The 17,771-nt window shown below is 37.7% G+C and overlaps 2 protein-coding genes across 8 annotated transcripts; one reads left to right on the top strand and one right to left on the bottom strand.

Annotated features, from left to right (window-relative positions):
- The first annotated feature begins 2,565 nt into the window (after positions 1 to 2,565).
- Positions 2,566 to 8,541, top strand: LOC103702395 (D-aminoacyl-tRNA deacylase-like). Of its 3 annotated transcripts, none has more exons than XM_008784822.4 (8): positions 2,566 to 2,924; positions 3,065 to 3,391; positions 4,206 to 4,269; positions 4,434 to 4,486; positions 6,249 to 6,304; positions 6,652 to 6,726; positions 6,943 to 7,131; positions 8,225 to 8,541. In XM_008784822.4, the coding sequence occupies exons 2-8, from the start codon at positions 3,071 to 3,073 to the stop codon at positions 8,310 to 8,312; spliced, it is 846 nt and encodes a 281-aa protein (XP_008783044.2). In that variant the 5' UTR covers positions 2,566 to 2,924; positions 3,065 to 3,070; the 3' UTR covers positions 8,313 to 8,541. The 3 variants fall into 3 exon arrangements, with proteins under 3 accessions (XP_008783044.2, XP_026658525.2, XP_008783043.2); XM_026802724.2 differs by having other exon boundaries at positions 2,566 to 2,928; XM_008784821.4 differs by having other exon boundaries at positions 2,567 to 2,920.
- A 446-nt stretch (positions 8,542 to 8,987) lies between these two features.
- Positions 8,988 to 17,771, bottom strand: LOC103702394 (transcription factor BIM2-like). 5 transcript variants are annotated; one of them, XR_003384742.2, is made up of 9 exons: positions 17,467 to 17,771; positions 16,862 to 16,979; positions 13,486 to 13,555; positions 13,312 to 13,404; positions 11,721 to 12,136; positions 11,393 to 11,531; positions 9,416 to 9,737; positions 9,269 to 9,305; positions 8,988 to 9,161 (listed from the first exon to the last, which is right to left on the bottom strand). XR_003384742.2 is itself a non-coding variant. In XM_008784820.3 (8 exons), exons 1-8 carry the CDS (start codon positions 17,534 to 17,536, stop codon positions 9,627 to 9,629), a joined length of 927 nt encoding a protein of 308 aa, XP_008783042.1. In that variant the 5' UTR covers positions 17,537 to 17,770; the 3' UTR covers positions 9,318 to 9,626. The 5 variants fall into 5 exon arrangements, 2 of the variants coding, with proteins under 2 accessions (XP_008783041.1, XP_008783042.1); XR_603303.4 differs by having other exon boundaries at positions 8,988 to 9,305; XR_603304.4 differs by lacking the exon at positions 9,269 to 9,305 and having other exon boundaries at positions 8,988 to 9,225.

Here is a 17,771-nt window from a genome sequence, read left to right as displayed (position 1 = left end):
CCATCCTTAGCTATAATTCAGAACTTACTGGATACATGTTCGGTGTGTCTAAGGATTGTTTTGACTAGAAATTTTATTTTAACTCATGTATAGGCATAGCTGTTTGATTTGACATTGAAATCACGATTTTGGCTCTCTCGTCTTTAGTTTTCATGTCATGATAAGCCAGAATGACTTTTTAGGCCAGTTTATGCTGCCTTAATGGTTGATGTGATGGAAAACCTTGGTCATCTGTAGGTACGAAATTGATTCCATTTAATTCTGTGAACACGAACGTTTGAGTTATGCACCAGATGTCTATTTCACAAAAGAGACTAAATCATGCCTTTTCTGATTTGTTAAACCAACAATGATCCCGTGACAACAACTTAGAAATTAAATGAGGCTTCGAGAACCTGAGTAAAATGTTAGATCATTTGTGGAGTGCTTTTAGTAAAATGCTTCATGGCGCCGCATAACGTGTATTCTGCTGGCTTGGCAACTTGGTTATCAACAACCCCAACGCTAATTTCATCGGTTACACCAATACCCCCGTCATTCGTGGCAGGAAGAATTTTCTCCTAAGAAAATTTCCTAATTAGGTCACATATGGTACCACCACGAATCATTTCCTAAGAACATGCTGTGATACCACCAAGTGCTTTCTCGGGTAAGCTCTGGTTTCAAACCGATTAATAGATTTTCCGCCGGTTCTCTGGGAAAAGGATGGTGGATGGGGATTAGCTCCTAATCCAGGGGGAAATAAACACGTTATGATAGAATTTGTCGTATGCCAATTCGACACCTAACCTACAAACAACAACTAAAGATAATCTAGGCACCATCAAGATTACATGTTATACGCTGTAACCCTGCTTGAAACTAGCCCAAACATGCCCATCCTGGACTTACCCCAAACACTAACCTATATTCAATCAAGTCAGTTCAAATATATGGCCTCAACTTCTCATCACCGAAGGCATAGTCTTGAAACCCAAATTTAGATAGATTTGTGCAGGATAGGTTTTGATTCATTGTGGGCACCTAACTTGTGTTTTTGATCTTTTGAGAAATGCTAACATTTTAGTTATTTTTTCCAAGATATTACCTTTCAATTTTCATCAAGAAGAAAACAAATTAAACTTTAATCAGATCTTTTCCAGGCAAAATCACTCAATAAGATATTGCTATATGCCTTTTGCATTGCCCGGTTTCTAAATTAACAGGGTCGTTGGTTTCACCGGGGATCTACGGGCGTCGTACGACGGGCGACCGGCAATGGCGGCTCGGAGAGGGGGAGCTCTGGAGGCAGTTCGGTTCGGGTTCGGATTTGGGTTTGATGGTCCGGCGCAAAGTACACTTGCCGCGTTCAAACGGCCAAATGATCGAGCGGTAGAGACCAGCGCGGTTATGCGTAATCACTTCAGTAGCTCTATTACTTTTGTTAAATATCTAGCATACCATGCGTAATCACGGGAGACTTCAACTCTAGGAGATGGAGTTCGCATTATTATCGCGAAGTTTAGAATTAAAGTATCATCTAAATTTTTCCACCAAGATATTCATTAACTTTCACAGTTGATCTGTTTTTATAAACTTCGATAAATTCTTACAGATAGCACGGTTGCATACATGGAATACCCCACTTAGGTCGATAATTTCAAGTCCAAGCTGTAATCGACGGCTCTGATCCCATTTATAATTCTGCTGTTGGTAACTAAACGGTGAAATCGTTCCTCCAGCGGCGACTCGTTCTCTAATTCTCAATTCTGTCGAGAGATCAATTCATGATCCCAAATGCGTTGCCACGCTCCTGCACCTTATTTTGAGCTGCTATATCCTTCAACTCATGACAACAAGTAACATAGTCCCCATCCACTAATGGACGGTAGCGATTGATATCATGGATGTCAACCTAAAATGTTTCAGCGGCACAAACGAACGGGTATAAAAATAATGGTGCCTGAAACCGATATAAACTTTCACAAATAAATTTTTTTTAATAAATATCCTTCTAAAAATTTAAATTTGTATGAATACCTCCTTAAAATTTATATTTATTTCTGTATTCTCATAAAACACTGTTTTTATATAAATACCTTTAATATAAAGGTTCTTCTAACACCGTTAATAAAAATCATATTTATTTTAATTAAAATTAAAATAAAATTTTGAAATTATTTTTTTATTTTCTATCGTACTCGTCTTATAAATATTTCTGTTTACACATCTATTTATTAAAAATATTTAATCATTTTAATTGGAAACTGTTAAATTTTTAACAGCGTTATATGGCGTAAGTACATATGCAAAAATAAGGATAAACACTGGATAGAATAATAAAACAGATATTTTATAAGAAGATACATGTAAATATTAATTTTGAAAAAATATTTATGTAAAATTTAATATGTAGAAGGGTGTTTATAAAAAAAGAAACTCAAAAAAATAAAATAAAAAGAAAGAGAAGAACAATCGACATATATCGGAAGAATCTAGTAAAGGTAAGTTACTGTTAAACTGAATCTTGTTGGATACCAGCCAACAATTATTATATTAAAGATTCAATGTGAACCGAGGCGTGTTTCCATTTTCGATTGCTCTTCTCGTGCCCGCCGCCTTATATAAATGGGAGAATCCTGCTCGAATCCCTCTAACCCTCGCCCGAACCCTAGCCGCCCGCCGCATCGCGGTATAAATAGAGGGAAGAGGGGAGGAGTTCTCCCCTCGGCCCTCGCCCATGTTGCTATCGATTCCTCGTGTCCTTGCGGGAACCCCAGCCGTCCGCCGCGCGTTCTTTTCCTCCGTTCCTCACCCTCTCCGGAGGACAGCAACAGCAATGGTGAAGCTAGTGGTGGCGACCACCGCCGACGCCGCTTCGGTGGGGCCCGCCTCCGCCTTCCTCGCTATGCCCGGCTGGAACGCCGGCCCATCTATCTCCGTCCGTCCGTCCGTCCGCCCCCTATTTTTTTCCCCCCTTTCCATAATGATCTCTCTCTGTCTCTCTCTCTCTCTCTCTCTTTTTGTTTGTTTTGATTTGTGCTGTCTTACCAAACGGATGGATGAATGAATGGATTCAATTTAGGAGGGGATGGAGAGCTTTGCTAATGGGGACGTGAGGCTGTTGAAGCACCGGGAGAACATCGTGGCGGAGGACGACCTGGACCTCCGCTGGGAGGCCGCCACCGGCGAACCTGTGTCGGAGGTCATCTTCCTCAGCCGCCACACCGCCGTCTCCAACCGCCCCGCCCTCACCGTCCACCCGATCGGTGTGCCGCACTTGCGTGAGGACGAGACCCCGCCGCAAGGAGGGCGCCCCGGCTGGGCCAGCCTCCCCAACCCTCGGATCGGCCCCTGGCTCCGCCTCCTCCGGAAGATCGCCCATTCCAAGGGTCTCGTTCCTGAGTTCGAGGTACCCACCCTTCCATGCCTTCCCAAATGGATCGGTTGCTCGGGCTAGTAGTAACTGGACCGATATGTGAACCGGGTCGGCCGAAGTGAATTTTGGGCCGGGTTCATGTACGCCAGATATAACGTCATTGGGAAAAGAACAAAGGGCTCGTTTGGTTCGCAGGAAAACGAGGGGGGAAAGTGTGGTCAACGGAAAAGTAATGAAATGCCTCTTGTTTGATTGGAGTTTTCAAAGGAGAGAGATGGGAAAGTGGTATTCCCATGGGAATATGATTCCCACATTTCATGGGAAAGTTATTCCCATGAGAAACATGGGAAAATTACTTTCCCATGAGGTGGGAATTACTCCTTTTTTATTTTTTCCCAAAAAGACCCTTCAGCATTAAAGAAGCATTAAAGAGGCATTAAAGACCTAATTTTTATTAAGGGCATAATAGGAATTATACATAACTTTTCTAGGAAAGTGGATGGTCAACCAAACATAAGCACTTTGAAAATTAGTCACTTTCCCATGGTTAACCAAACATGTCAAAAGTACTTTCCTAGGTATTCTCTTCCTAGGAATCTGATTCCCAGGAATCATATTCCTAGGAGGGAAAATACTTCTCGCGAATCAAACGAGCCCAAAAAGAAAAGACAATACGATTGCTCTTAACATTGTAACGGAAGCTACGCTAATTATATTTTCGATTTCATTCCATAATTATATATTAACTATTTCAATGACATGTCCGATGTCATTATTTCATCGTTCTACGTGGTTTTTAATGGGTGCGCGCGCGTTTTCTTTTCGTTTTTTTTATGGCTTTATGTAGGTTACTCTGGAAGCAACTCATCATGGACCTATAGTTCATACGCCAACCATGTTCTTGGAGATAGGTATATGGCTTTTCTTATAAATTTGGAGATTTTTAGTAACCAATATATTTCTTTTTTTCATCAAGTCTTTTGTAATGTGGAGTTTGTTTCAATAATTGCAAAATATACATATTCATACATTTTTTCTTTAGATGCCTTAAGAGGTTCTTCTTTAATTCTTGTAGGAAGCACAGAAGAGTACTGGGGTAGGCAAGATGCTGCTCAAGCTATGGCTCTAGTGAGTGTTTTTTTTTTTTTTAAAAAAAAAGGAAAGGAAAAATATTTTTTCATGAACAATCATACCAGCTCTTAGACCTATGTCCTTCACAACAAGTTTCCAATTTCATGAATGTGATGGTCAGGTGTCAGATAAATAGAGCTATAATCTTTCCAACAATTTGTCATTGCCCAGGAATACTTTTAAAGCAGAATCTTATTCTGTGGTCTTCAGGCCCTTTTCCTTCCTAGATTTTTTCATTGTGCGTACTGGCCGCTTGATATTTTCCTTCATTTTTAGTTTGAAGTCATAAATAATCTAATCATCTGCTTAAGTGTTTCCATAACTGTAAAGACTTGCTATTCTTCCCATTGATATTAACAGAGGATATTGACCAATTCTTGTTGCATCAATTTTGGGATGGCTTTGTTGCTTCTCCACTATTTGACCCTCCTAGAGGCCACATCATCTGTCGATATGGACTTTTCAAATCCCTTTTTAATACAGAATGGGAGTTTATAGGGTAAGCATAGTTAGAAATATCTCTGCACCTAGAGTATATTGTTAGGAAAATACAAGGAATCTCTCAGTACTGGAATCTTGCATCCATTTCTCTTTCGCTACAAAATTGTCATTGAACTTATTAGATGAAAAAATGTTATCAAAACTCTTATGTCATCTTTGGAGAGTTGAAGAGAAATCAGCTGAATTTAAGTCATCTATGTCCCATAATACCTTTTCAGTAGAAGATGAGAAGTATGAATTGTTTCTTGTTAGCTTATCAAAGATCATTTTGCAAGCAAATGTCTAGTAAATTTTGATGTTCAAGTTATCTTTTATGCTACAAAGGTGGTTAAGTTGTGCTACGTAAGCAATATGAAAAGCACGTTAAATTTTTAACTAGGGGCTCTTCACTGCTTTCCTCTCACACATGGTTGTGTTATTCCCATGTTGTTATGGGCAACATGAAACAATTGTTTCTATTATTCCTTGCATCCACACATCTGTTTATGATCCTAGTAACAATACCTCAATATGCTTTCAAGAAATAAAAGGTTACTCTCAGTTTCCTTTTGGGACTACCATGAAGTGCAGATTATAGTCCATGGCCTGGAAAATTGGTGGAAGGCTAAGCAAATTTGGCACGGGGCTCATAACTATTATCCATGTGTTGAAGATTATTCCACCAATGTATCTTACAACAACTTTGGTTGTCTATGAAATAAATTAATACAGAAAATGATTCGACAAAGATATGTAGCCAGATAGTCTGAACTGGAGAACTGGTTAGAAAGTAATGTTGTTTGTCATTTTGTGCTTTTGAGAAGCCGAAATAGAATATCAAACATGCAAGGAGAGCTGAAGGCACAGGTGAATTTCCAAAACAAACATGCATTGCAAGAAGACTCGAAGAATGTTATTACTTGGGCCACTGAATGAGGCTGTGGCAGAGTCTTTTTTATCCTGCAGTTTTCTCTTTTTTCTTAAATTTATTTTAAAAATATCTTCTTGATGTCTCCTTTATTTGTAAAAAAAGAAATAATGCAAGTTTTAATAACATGTCCATGTAATTAATGTGACAAAAAAATGGATGCTATGACCTTGCATATCCAAAGTGCCAAACATTTTCTCATTTATTGCCTGCTTAGAAATTTAGAAGTTTAATGCTGATGTTTATTTCAATTTTCAGCTTTAATCATATTGCCTCGAGTTTGTATGTAATTAGACTCATGCGACAATATTGTTCAGTAAAACAAATGGCTCTGCTTTGTGATATTTGCAGCTTCTCTGGGAAGGATTTGGCCTTGGAGGGGGTGATGGTGTAGGAGAGTGGAAGGGGTAAGGCTGTTTTAAGGATGTTGTGGAAAGTTGTATATGGGGCTTCCAAGAAATAATCTTTCTTCAACTTACTGCTTGTACAAATAAATAAATCATCCTTGCCAAGGGGTCCAAATCACAATTTCTAAATAAATAAAGCAAAATTTAGACCAAAAAATCATAGACCAAGCTACTTGGCTGTAGACAAGTTATAGGGTACACTTCATTTTACTTGTATACTAGCTGCCTGTTCCAAATTAAATGTCAATAAGCAGTAATTTAAAAGAGTACAGCTTGTTCACAGTTGTCATTTTGCATGACCTTATTGTGCGTTGCCTGCATCAACTTTTTATTGTCTGGTGACACAGGAGTGATGGTAAAAATAAAGTCGTTCTGGGATTAGGAGGTGGTCATTATGCTCCTCGCCACATGGATATTGTTGTGTAAGCAATACCACTTCCTACCTTATTAGGTTTATGGTTAAGTTCCACTAAGAGTTGGTTTGCATTTTGGGAGCTAGGGCTGGACAAGTTCCATGCATCACTGTAGTTGCTTTTGTAGTACAGTTGCCTCTTTTTTATTTTTAAATTTGTAATATAGCTGCTTAACAAAAAAAGCATTTTCTGATGTGATGTCTTCTATACTTGAAATAATTGCAGGAAAGATGGTGTATGGGTGGGCCACCTACTATCAGGATATGCTTTACCAATGGAAGATCCTAACCAGCAAAATGTAAAAACTAGTGAGCAAACCATTGGTGGAACCTGGAAACAATCAATAAAAGCTTCATATGAGGCTACTAGAGCAGCCTTTCCAGGAGGAGAAATTCTAGCACATCTAGATCAAAAGTAAGTTCATAACCCTGACACAACTTGTGAAGGTCCAAAATATCAAATAGTTTTTCTTTCGTTTACCTTCATTTTGTGAAACTCGCTCATAGCACGAGCTTTGCTTAGTGAATGGTAAATACGAGATAAACATAATGAGAAAAGATGAATGTGTTTGAGTGAGGTTTTTTAACCAAGAAAATGTCCAACTTTATTGAATGAATTGCCTTAACCTGTGAGCTTGTTGTTGGTAGGAGATGAATGCCTGTGACGCTTTAATATAATATTCAAGTAATGGACAAGGCTTGCGCTCATGTTTGCATTAACAGTCTTGATGGTCATTTCACCTAACTTGCATATGAACATGCTGTACGGAAGAGGTTATTCTTTTCTCCATGAACATGATGTTTGTCCTAATACTGATTTAGACACCTTTTTATTTTACATACACAAGAATTGTTTTGTGCCACTTATCAAATGGTGAACCTCAATGACACATCGCCTGATAAATACTTAAATTCAAGTGAAACCAAAACAAATTCATGTGATGTGTGATGTATTTCCTAACAGGAATTGCAGTATGGAAATTGCTATCCAATGTTACCTGTGAAACGTAAAATTCACTGCCACAGAAAACATATTTTCTTATTAACTTTTAGATATGTGACATGTTTATAAGTTTTTAAAGCTTCTCTATGCTTTGCATAAACTTGCGTGCTTGTTTATTATTTCGGTGTTGTACATTTGGATACTTATCGGACTTGAATTTGTATTTTCTATATTCATGTCAAGTTGTAGGTATGCCCTCTCTTCCCTTTGTAATCCTACTTTAGTCAGGACATTATTCCCTTCTGTTCTCTTAGTGATTGATAAAATATTAAAACTGACTGTCTAGTTTGTTCCAAATTATATTGTTCACTTCAAGCATCCATGCATCTCTTGCTGTTCACTGTTATATTGGCAGTAATGTTTATAATGCTCTCACGTATCAAACTAGCTTGGGGAACCAAAATGATTAGCACCTCACTCTACAGTTTATTCGCTTTGCCTGCTATCTAATATCAGTTTACGTAGTTAACATCTTAGATGCTGTAATTCTTGTTGGTGGGTGCAGGAGCTTTAAGGGCTGGCAGAAGAATGCCATTGCAAGCTTTTTAGCAGAGCAGAATATAAAGATCGGAAAACCTCAGGACTTCTTTTAGTATACTATGGTTGCCATGCAAAAGTATTGGCCTTTTTACCCCGTTATACACCTGATGTTAGTGAGGTTCACAAGTCAAGCTTTATTCTTATTTATGTGATTTCAGAGTATGATTCTGTTTAAGGTTAAACCATTCAATTTTTGGGGGGTTCATAAGTTGCAATTGATTTCCAGCTTTGTAATAACAATTTCTCTGATATGAGAGTAGACATTTTTCACAGAATCTATTATTAGCTCTTCTTTGTTGCCTTGTTCGATCTCGAGTCAGCTGGGTGTTTTATCAAACACGGTTGATCGTCCAGATAAAGCACTAGACTGTAGAAACATTGTGCAATAATAGATTATTTATGGTTACCTAAATCCAAGAACAGATGGTGAGAAGTCCCGTCCATTACCACTTCCATGGGACTCTTGGTGGAAGAACTGGTATCACAAGTGGTGAGTAAAGATTTACAGCGTCGCTGACTATGACTCTAAATTTTCCAAGATATGGTATCATATGCTAATATTGGATCAAGTTTTCGACTATTATTCTAAATTTTCCTAGATATGGTATCATATGCTAATATCGGATCAAGTTTTCAGACATCTCTGCATTACTAAAGGGCTCGCTCCTTCTCTCTATGATAGCAGGATGACCACTGAAACTCCTATCGAAACTTGCGCACTTAAAAGATGAGGATTAACAAAAAAATTGCTCCAGGATCAGTTCATTAAACGAAGAAATGAACTAACCAGTTGGGTGTATCCTTCATGACCTGATGTTATATTCCCAAATCTACGCACCCTATGGGTGAAAAACGAAGAAAAGCTGCACAATCTCACCAATGAATGATTAAGTTGGAGTATCCTGTTATGGAAAAGGGAAAAAATAATCACGCGAGCCATCCAGTCCTTTTGTATTCTATTCCAATCTGCACGAAGAGATAGCATCACGATAATCAGTTCAACACTTGCCTGATGCCCCACTTCCATCAACTCAACAATCAAACAGCTGGATCAAATAGATAATAATGCAAACAAGTAATTAATTAAAATCTAATGATTTCCATAATTCACAAAAACATACTGTGTAATAACAAAAGATCAGAACATCCATGGTACCTTACAAGGATGAAGTACTGCGGGCCCTCATAACAGGAAAGAAAGCCTGAAATGAGGTAGCTTCTCAATTTGTGATGGAAGCCTCTTCACTAAAAGACATATGCAAAGAATACATAATTCCATTATGCCCATGTGCAAAGGCTCGAGCATTCATCTTTGATTCAGCATAAGGATGATTACAAGATAAAGAAGAGGATCCAAGGATGTAGCATTAGCTGTTATCAACTTTATGCCTCTTCAGAGCTTGCTCAGATTCCTCACAACTGCTCCCCACCCTCGAGTCCCCTATCACTTGATTAACAGCTGAGGGGTCTTCATGATCCTACAACCAAAGGAGGGGAAAAAGAGGACCGAATCAGTAATTGGCACACCAACTCTGAAGTCATTGAACAGAGTAGGCATGCTGTCAGCTGCAATATGAGCCTTGAAAATTAGTGCTACATCAACCCAAGAGATCAACTAATTTCACATGACAAAGGGTGCTCACAGTCCTAGAATCCACATGTAATAAAAGGATGAACATGGAACCAAGAAGGGTTGAACTCAAGGGACTGTGAGAATGAATTCACTCCATTGCTCATGTACTACTTTTCTTTTCTTTTCTTTTTTCTTTTTGCAACTTGAGGACAATCCCAAGAACCTAAAGATTTTTCATGATCATGATGCATGGTTTTCATGCATCAGAATGTATGCTTAATCTCATAGCTTGACAAGATGGCTGCAGATGAAGCAACCTGTTCATGAACAACTTGGGCCCGTCTTGTTCACTGGTTTTCATGATATCTTTCACTTGAGCTGCACTACGAGACCCTGCTTATAAACAAGACAAACCCTAAACTGACACCAGCACGTTGTGCCAAGTGTGAAAATGGCTCAACTTTAGAGTCAAGTTGTTTAAGTGGCTGACCTTGAGCTTGAACACCCTCTTTATGGCCAAGAATGGATAACCAACCTCAGCTTGGCTAATTTGCAGATCTATTGATGAGAGATGCGGATCCAAATGGGATTTGAGCCACTACTGAAATCAATGAAATCATTTGAGGTTGTTCATGATTTACATATGCTCATACTTTGAGCTTAACCTAGCTGAGTTCTTGAGAGCTAAGTCTAGCTCTGGCTCAGCTAATTTGCTATTCGAGTGAACTAAACTTGAGCTGAATTTTGAAATATGATCTGGCGTGCAACCAGCTCACTTGTTTGACAGCCCTAAAAGTCAGGATACTGCAAGCCATTTTTATTCTAAATTTGAATTGATGTGGGCAGTTTCCAATCCAATGAGATGACTAATACCAACTGCTTTAGAGAAAAAAAAACTGGGTAATATACGACGCCCTCCTTACATAACATAGGAATGATAAAACATGCAAATAATGAAGCGAAAGTGAAATCACTTTAGGAATGTCTTTAGGAGCAGGTAATACTTTATTCAAGGTGAAGTTATATAAGAAGTGATTAACATTAATAAGGGGATTCGAAAAAGCATTGTTATGAGAGCCACTTTGTGTTTACATGCATTGTTATGCATGTAATACGTATTAGTTAGATACTAACACATATAATTGTATTGCATAATGATTATTCATCTTAACAGAATCTGCAAGCATCTATAAAAGAAAAGGAAAACAGGTGGGTTAGGAAAAGCATTGTCATGAGCGTTATTTTCCAAATGTAAGGAGATGTAAGGCGATCAACAAATTATTCACCTTGACAGAAGCAATTCATCATGAAATATGTATTAGTCAAATACTATCACATAATTGTTGCTACAATGTTTATTCAGAAGAAGAAAATATGAAATAAACTTCATCGGATAAGCACAGATCTGCACTAGTATATCTCCAAACGAGCAGGGTCAGGCCAGAATTTACAGTAAAGTCCCGAATTGAAAATAATTTCAACACGTGTTGTTGAGATTTCATTTATTTTAGTAAATTAACTAAAAGAAAATTTAATAAGAATAAATGAAATAATTTATACCTTAGCACTAGACATAGTAGTGGTGGCAGTTGGCCTTCTACTGATCGCTCGTTTACCTAGATTGATATGCGCGGAGATGCTGGCTTGAGATAGATCTATACCTGAACTCTCCAGTGCTTGTGTTAGCGTGGTCAATATCCTATTTCACATCAAGCCATCCAGGAAACACGTTAGAGTTTCAGGTAGATATGAATCTCAAAATATAAAATCTTTCAAAACAATGTCTTCTTTGTTTAACAAGTTCCAGAGGATACATAAATATGAGCAAATGAATGGCCTTCTATGAAAAGTCAAAGAAGAAGAAGATAATCCACTAATAGAAACTCACCCTTGAGTGTAGACACAAGAAATGTTGATTGTGCCCTCATCAATGGCTAGCTCTTCTTGTTCACTCAACATATCGCTGCCAATATTACAGTCAGATGGACCTGATGGTCTCTGCCACGATTGGGACTGAGATGCCATGTTATCTGAATCTGAAATTAACCTCTCCTGAGGCTGTGTTAAACCATATTCCGTTCCAACAGAAGCACAAAAGTTTGGCTGCAAAGGAACGAACACCGCACCTGTACCAGGATTCATGTCTGGTTCAGCCACATTCTGTGCGTTTGAGAGCATTGTTGGGGCTATAGGGATGGTATTGTCAACAAACTTCCCAGGGAACATAAACCCAGGGGGAGCAGGGCCATTTTTAAAGACATGAGAAGAGTCAGAAACACCATCTGTAGGGGCTTGGCTGTTACTCTGTTACAAGCAAAAAAAAAAAAAAAGACTAAATTCCTTAAAGGGGATATTAGTATAAAACCTTCAGAGATCATGCTTATTCATGCCGAGTCATATTCCATGCCCATAAGCAATAAATAGCAGATCCTATGAATTGACACAAAATGATTCCAAAAGAATTCCACAAACTAAGAAAAAGAAGTATTTAATAAAAAACTCATATTGTTTTTTGTTTGGATTATAAAACCCAAAATACCGGATCTTAGGATTGTCAGAAATAAATGGTTAATTTTTCTGCCGGGGAACATCTGCACGAGACACACAGATTATGAATTCTAGGAGAACGATTTGTGCCAAAGAAAAGACTTGTAAGTTATGGAACATCACATTACAAACAAAAGCAAAATAGTCCTGGGAAAGTGTCTAGTTGATTTCATTTAAACATTACAGTACGGTCATTGCTTATTTTGCTGAAGACATAATTCCTGATATGGCCATCCCTTATTTCATTGAAGAAATAATGCCAGTAAATTTCTAGGTGAATCAAATAAAATTTCTAGGATAAATAAAGAGGAAAACATATTTTAAAAACCTTGGCCTGCTTATGACTAAATTTAACCGCCGAGTTAAAACTAGTCACAAAAGGACTGTTAGTTCTGGAAAATAGACAAGACAAAAAATTGATACAAAATCAATTTCATGGGCAAAGGTCCATAGTTTTGAAAAGAAAACATAAGGGCCATATAAAATGCCACGAAAATCCTATCTGAATCTGACAATTTAATTTACCAAGCTTTTACAAAATTATGGATATAAAAAATAAGTTTCACGAGTGAAATTCATAGTCAAACAACCATTGTATTACCATCGATTAATTAGTACAAATTGTATGAAGGGTCAATGCAGTTGATCCGATCTTTCTAATATCTGGAATATAGATAAACCAGCCATGCATACAACAAAGTGCAACTGAATGTCAGGCCAAGTAGATCCAACACTAGGTAGATGGGCAGTTTTTTGTGAAGTGAATGCATAATGACACGCACACTCGCCCAGAAAAAAGACTCAAAAAGTATCTGGAAATATGTTGCGCGCTACCCCATCCATAAGCATATCAATGCATCTACAAATGCAAATTACATACACATGCATGTCATATGCTGACTTTTATTGAAAGAAGAAAGTAAATTAATTACCCATGGCATTAACTTTGCATTTTCCGGACACCATCCCTGGTATGATTCATATTTTTGCACCTTCTCTTGTAAGAATTTAATATATTCAATAACCTGCAAAAAGAGGTGAAGATAATAAATTGCCCATTTGATTAGCTGCAAAAGGAGTAACAAGCTTGGGTTGATGCTATTTACCTCCAAAAGAAGTGAAGCTTTATCTCGTTTATGATCACTATGTGGTATAAGGTCTCTAAGTATCTGAAATCTGTGTGCCAGATTTACCATCCATTTTTAGTACATTACATACAGCTCACGACAGATGGAAGACAATCAGACAATGGCTAAAACAAGTGAAACTTTTGATGTTCTATTTCAACTCAGATAGTTCTGTACTGAGAAGCAGAAACAAGAAAATATATTTAAAGTTTAGAAGCAAGAATTTCAGAAAAGTTGATGAAACAATAGAACTTCTGCAACATATTTTATTGTAAAAACATAAAACAAACAAAGAATGGCTGCTTTTTTAAGGTCGTAGTGATGATCTTATCTTTTTTTATAATTTGAAATTTATGAATTTTGAAAGTTAAAGTTTTCTAAACGGTCAAAGATCATGTGTGGCATATATGGAAGTTCCGTGCAATTATTAGCTCTTCAATTTTAGCATATTAATCTAAAAGTGTGTCAGATAAAGATAATTAGGTGCATTTATGAAGAGCGGTTTAGATCCACTACAAAGTGGAAATATAGATTTCCCTATAAGACCCTACACCAAACATGATGGGCTTTCATATTCAAATGGGGCTCCCTCATAAATATTGGAACCACAGCTTAACATGAGGTAGCAAGCAGGTAACTCAAAGTCCACATTGTATGGCATGCATCCAAAGTGGAAACTTATTTCCACTTCATAGTAGACCCAAACCGCATCCGTCTATGAAAGATTATATGTAATTAAGAGACTGATTGTGACTTACATGGACAAGCTCTTGATTATCACCCTTTGGGATAAAATGAGAGAAAAACAACAGGAGAAATTGATACCCAGCCTCCTATGAAAGGAAAGGTAACGAAAAATATGGCCAGTAGGATTAGAAGTTTCGAGAAAGTCATTTTGGGCAAAAGAATTTGAAAACAGAATCATAAAGAGAATATTCTAAATTCAAAACTTCCCTTTTATAATAGTGTGTGCGTATATATTCCCACTATCAAATGAAGCCGAAGAGATCTTGTCTGAAATATAGAATCAGGCCAGAACAAAATATATTGATTTTATCCAAAATAGGCTTTCACTAAGGGTTTTTGTTCCCATGTAACTCAAGATGGAAGTCATGTAAGTCATGAAAGTAAGCAACTTTCAAAAGATTAGTTGACTGCTAAAATCCCATCTCATGTATTCCACTTAAATAACCACCCATAACCCCCATGAGGATACCTCCTAATTCAAAAAGAAAAAACTAAAGAAGTTACTTCCCACGGCTAAAGAAGACACCCCATGCTCCCATCCCACTATAGGCAACCTCTCTAGTCTAAGAAAAAAAGGAAAATGCAAATCAAATGATTAAATTGTAGTTCAAAACAAGAACCTAGCATAGCAAGCACTAGCAAGTGAATCTCACTTCAAAGGACTGCACTTCCATTAGTTCTTGAAGTTATGTCGAAAATCATATACTCCAAGTTAAACTAGGTTCCGTTCTAATTCAATTGCCCTAAAGAAACACATCTTTAAAGATGAAATACTCCATTTTGATCATTATTTTAAACCATAAAGTCAATACTACATGCTCCTCCAAATTCATCGTATTACCTAAGGATTTTATTACAGATTTTGGTACCATACTGGTAGCCAATTGGTACAATGTTGTACAGTCCATTTCTTGATGAGGACACTCAATGCAAGGTGCCTACCAAGTATCGATTTCTTACTGTTGCAGCTTACCTGTTGGTACGGTCGGTATGGAATTCTGAAAAGACTGGTATTAGCCACATAGACTCAAAAAGCAAATTGTTTAGAAGGGGTAGACTGCATAAACTAATGGAGCCAAAGCCTCTACCAGCATATGCAGTAGAACATCAAAACACCTAATCAGTAACCAAGTAAAACAAGTATGTCGAACATGTTTTGCATTCTCCACATATAGGAATTTAAGCTTTCTATTCATTTCTCACAACTTAAATCAGCCTATAATGCAATCTATAAGGACAATAATGAGTTGGGCGCAATCTATGAGGATGATAATGAATTTGGTTTGTAAGTATGCTTATTGGACAACAATCGTCCGTTCTTCTGGTATTTTTGGCTGTCATTTTAACTTTTGAGTCCCAACTAGTTTGGGATTAAGGCTTAGTTGAGTTAAGTATTTTGACTTCCGAGTTTAAAGTGTGGTATTTTTGCGAGTCCTAGAAGATCTCTTGTTTCTGTGTAGTTTTGTTGTGAGTACTTTTAGCAAATGAGAATCCATAAAGCTAATCCTAAGATAGTTGGGAACAAGGTTCGTCGTCTTGGTACCGGACTCCATACCGGTGGCACACTAGCATAGTGTCAGTATGGTACGGTACGGAATTTTTTTGACGTATCAAGCGTCGGTATGCAACCCGTACTGGATTCCGGTACCAAACTGGTACGGTATAATACGTCCCATACCACCCAGTTCGAGCCGATACGGCATACCATAGTTGGAAAAAAGCTAGACGATTATAGTTATGGCATGGATGGTACAAGAATGATGAATCATCTCACCTTGATTAAAGATTATCTTGTGATTACTAAAGAATAAAATAAGATCTCCAATTTATGTAGCTGTAAATGTGCATTTGATGCTAGAAAGTTCAGGATGGGTTATGAGACAAAGTGTCCTGTACAGATAACTGTGATGTAAATAGGAATCTCTTCTAGGATCAGTTCTCACTTTCCCTGAGACTGGTGCCTACTCCCATGAGAAGGAGGACACACAAGAGAAGTGGTCCCTAGCTCAAGTCACAAGATTGTTTAATGATATAAAGATAAACTTTGCTAAAAATATGCAAGAAAAAGAAAATCTCAAAAGACATGCGAACAGCATAATTGGCCAATGATTTGGCAAATTTAAGCATATGGAGTCTGTTCACGCCTCCCACAAACGAACTCGACATGTTCTACTTAGTTAGACTTGAATTCAAATGCTGTCATCTTTCCCATTTTATATTCCATTCCTTTTCCTCATAGGTAAATTTTGATTTCATTTAAACCTTTGCCAGAATGCTAATTGGTTCTTCCTAGTCTCTCTAAATTTTGATTTCTAACATCATAATACTTTCTTATTTAGTTGGAAAATGTCCAAAACAGTAAAAGCATACAATATATCAATATCTCTTGAAGACGTACCTGTGAACAGGATGAATTAAACACAACCTTATGACAAAATACATGATAATATTCCTGATTTACCATCAAAATACCCTTTTTTTCCTGTTTCTTTAAAAAAGGAAATCAATGGACAAAATGGAAAAGAATAACCAAAACATAGATAGATCCATGACACCAACAATTGTGGAAAAAGACGAGTATATTACCAACTGTGATCAGTGAACTCACCTATCATTAATTTTGCACCTTCGGCGCTGCTCTGTTGCAGAGTGCTTCGATCTTGGCGTGGTTGGTGTGCCCGGCTTCTGCCCGCTACCCTTCCCATCCACCTTCACATTCAATTCCACTGCCCAGACCCCAAAAGAATTAACAAAAAGACAAAACTTAAACCAGGGAAAGCCCGTAATAATGCCACAGTTTCTCCTATTCTTAGGCTCACCAAAATAAGCAGCTTTAAGATGAAAAAAAGTCTATAAAAAAAAACCAGCCCAAAATGGACCAAATTGATATTTTACTCAAAGAATTCAAAAAGAAAAAAGAAAATAGAAAAAAAAAATCTCATGATCGAGGAGCACTGATACACGGGAAATTTACAGCAAAAACAAGAGGGGGGAAAAAAAGGTGACGATATCACCTTATCCTTGATACCTGGGTTCAGAAAAAACGAAAGTTTCCTTTTCATATATTACAACGAAGAAAAAAGGGATCGTTCACAGGGGAAAAGAAATTAACTTCAAGACCAGAAAGCACGGTTAAAGGACCAAGCAAGAGTAGAAAGAGTGGACAAAAGCTGGGCGCAAAAGAAAAACAAAACAAAACAAGAAAGAGAGAACCTTTCTGAGAGGATCCCTGGCTCCTCCCGAACTCATCCTCGTCTTCGCTCAATCGCGAAGCCGTCTCCATCTATCGCACCCTCACCTTCGCCCCGGCGATCCCTCCTTCCCAAACCCCCCAAGCTCTCCGAGAAACCCTAACGAGAGATCCGCGGAAACCCTACCTAGAGAAGAGATGAGGCCCCAAGGTATCCGCCCTCCCCCGTTATTCCTTCCTTCTTTCGGGAAAAAAAAATGAAGAAAAAAATAGAGAAAAAATAGTAGAAAAGAAATCACGCTAACGAACGCCTACCGGGCGTAGGATA

This window comes from Phoenix dactylifera, chromosome 7 (genome assembly GCF_009389715.1).
Source record: "Phoenix dactylifera cultivar Barhee BC4 chromosome 7, palm_55x_up_171113_PBpolish2nd_filt_p, whole genome shotgun sequence".
Taxonomy (NCBI): Eukaryota; Viridiplantae; Streptophyta; class Magnoliopsida; order Arecales; family Arecaceae; genus Phoenix; species Phoenix dactylifera.
Note: the sequence above shows the minus strand (reverse complement) of the source record. Positions and strands in the feature narration are given on the sequence as shown.